The 1,244-nt window shown below is 71.7% G+C and overlaps 1 protein-coding gene across 1 annotated transcript in view; it reads right to left on the reverse strand.

The window, feature by feature from the left end:
- The window catches only part of PREB (prolactin regulatory element binding), a 3,495-nt gene extending 2,344 nt beyond the window's left edge, over positions 1-1,151 (reverse strand). The window contains exons 1-2 of the mRNA XM_025214113.1: positions 647-1,151; positions 1-142 (exon numbers count right to left, since the gene is read on the reverse strand). The exon at positions 1-142 is cut by the window's left edge and continues 6 nt beyond it. Of these exons, the coding sequence (XP_025069898.1) occupies positions 1-142; positions 647-781 (277 nt within the window). The 5' untranslated portion in view covers positions 782-1,151. The remainder of the gene's footprint in view (positions 143-646) is intronic.
- Between the last annotated feature and the right edge of the window lie 93 nt (positions 1,152-1,244).

Consider the following 1,244-nt stretch of genomic DNA (forward strand, 5'->3'; position numbering starts at 1 on the left):
GGAGGTGGCAGTGGGCGTCCTGCCCCGCGGCGATGATGTCGCCCGCCAGCGCCATGGTCATGGTGGCCCGCGTCGCCGTGTCATGCGAGTGCAGCAGCGAGGCGCTCAGCTGCCCCCCGATCCGCTCCAGCTGCAGGAAGTGCTGCGGGGCGGGGGGTGCTCAGCTCTGCTCCCCTGGCCGGCCCCAGCACCCCTGCCCGGACGGAGCGGGCAATGCCCACGCAGGGGTGCATGCCACTGCAGGAGGCCCGGGGGCCCCAGCCCACAGCAGGGGCGATGCCCGCGGGGTGCACCCGCTGCAGCACCCCAGGGACCCCCCAGCCCTGGGCACAGCGGGCAGCGCCGGCAGGGGGCGCTGGGCACGTGTGCGGCTGCCGTACCGCTGGGCGCCCGCAAGGGGCGCTGTGCGTACAGTACAATTGCATCCAGGGCGCATGCGCCGTGGCAGACGGCTCTCTGTGCTCAAGGGCGCATGCGCACGGCATACGACTCGGCTGGCGCACGCGCGGGCATTCGGCAGGGGGGGCCGTGCACCCGTCACGATTGCACTCGGGGCGCATGCGCGGGGCAGGGGGCGCGGTGCACGCCGCCAGGCAGGTGCATGCGCGGGACGGCCGACAGAGGGCGCTGTGTGCACGGCACTCACCACGCCATTCTTGATGCCGGTCTTGGCGGCACCGCCGCCCCCAGCCGTCACGGCCAGGCCGGTGTCCGCATGCAGCTGCAGCGCGTAGAGCGGGAAGGGCGCGCGGTACAGCTCGGGTGGCCGCCGGGGCCCCATGGCCACCCCCGGGCTAGTACGCGGCCCGCCGAGCTGCTACTGCGCAGGCGCAAGCGCTGCTCGCCCGCCCCGCGCAGGCGCAGGCCGCTCGGCACACGTCAACACCGGCCGGCTCGAGGCTTCCGGGTCACGTGGCTCCGCGTTCAGGCGCCATCTTTGCGCGGGGCACTTCCTGTCAGTGCTAGACTTCCGTGTCACGTGCTTTTCCTATGCCGGCGCCATCTTTGTGCAGGGCACTTCCGCCCTCTCCTCAGTTTAAAGGGGCCGCGTCCCCACTGGGGGTGTGAAAGGGGAGTGGCTCTGCTTTGTGGCGCGGTAAAGGGGAGGGACTGCGGATTAAAGGCTCCTGGGTCATTGGCTCCCTGCAGGCCGTTCTTTGACCTCTGCCCTCACCAAATACCCGGAGGGGCTGCACTCCACCCTACCCCTGGGGCAGCCCCCAGCCCTGGCATTCTGGCAGGGT

This window comes from Alligator sinensis, unplaced genomic scaffold (genome assembly GCF_000455745.1).
Source record: "Alligator sinensis unplaced genomic scaffold, ASM45574v1 scaffold8_1, whole genome shotgun sequence".
Classification (NCBI taxonomy): Eukaryota; Metazoa; Chordata; order Crocodylia; family Alligatoridae; genus Alligator; species Alligator sinensis.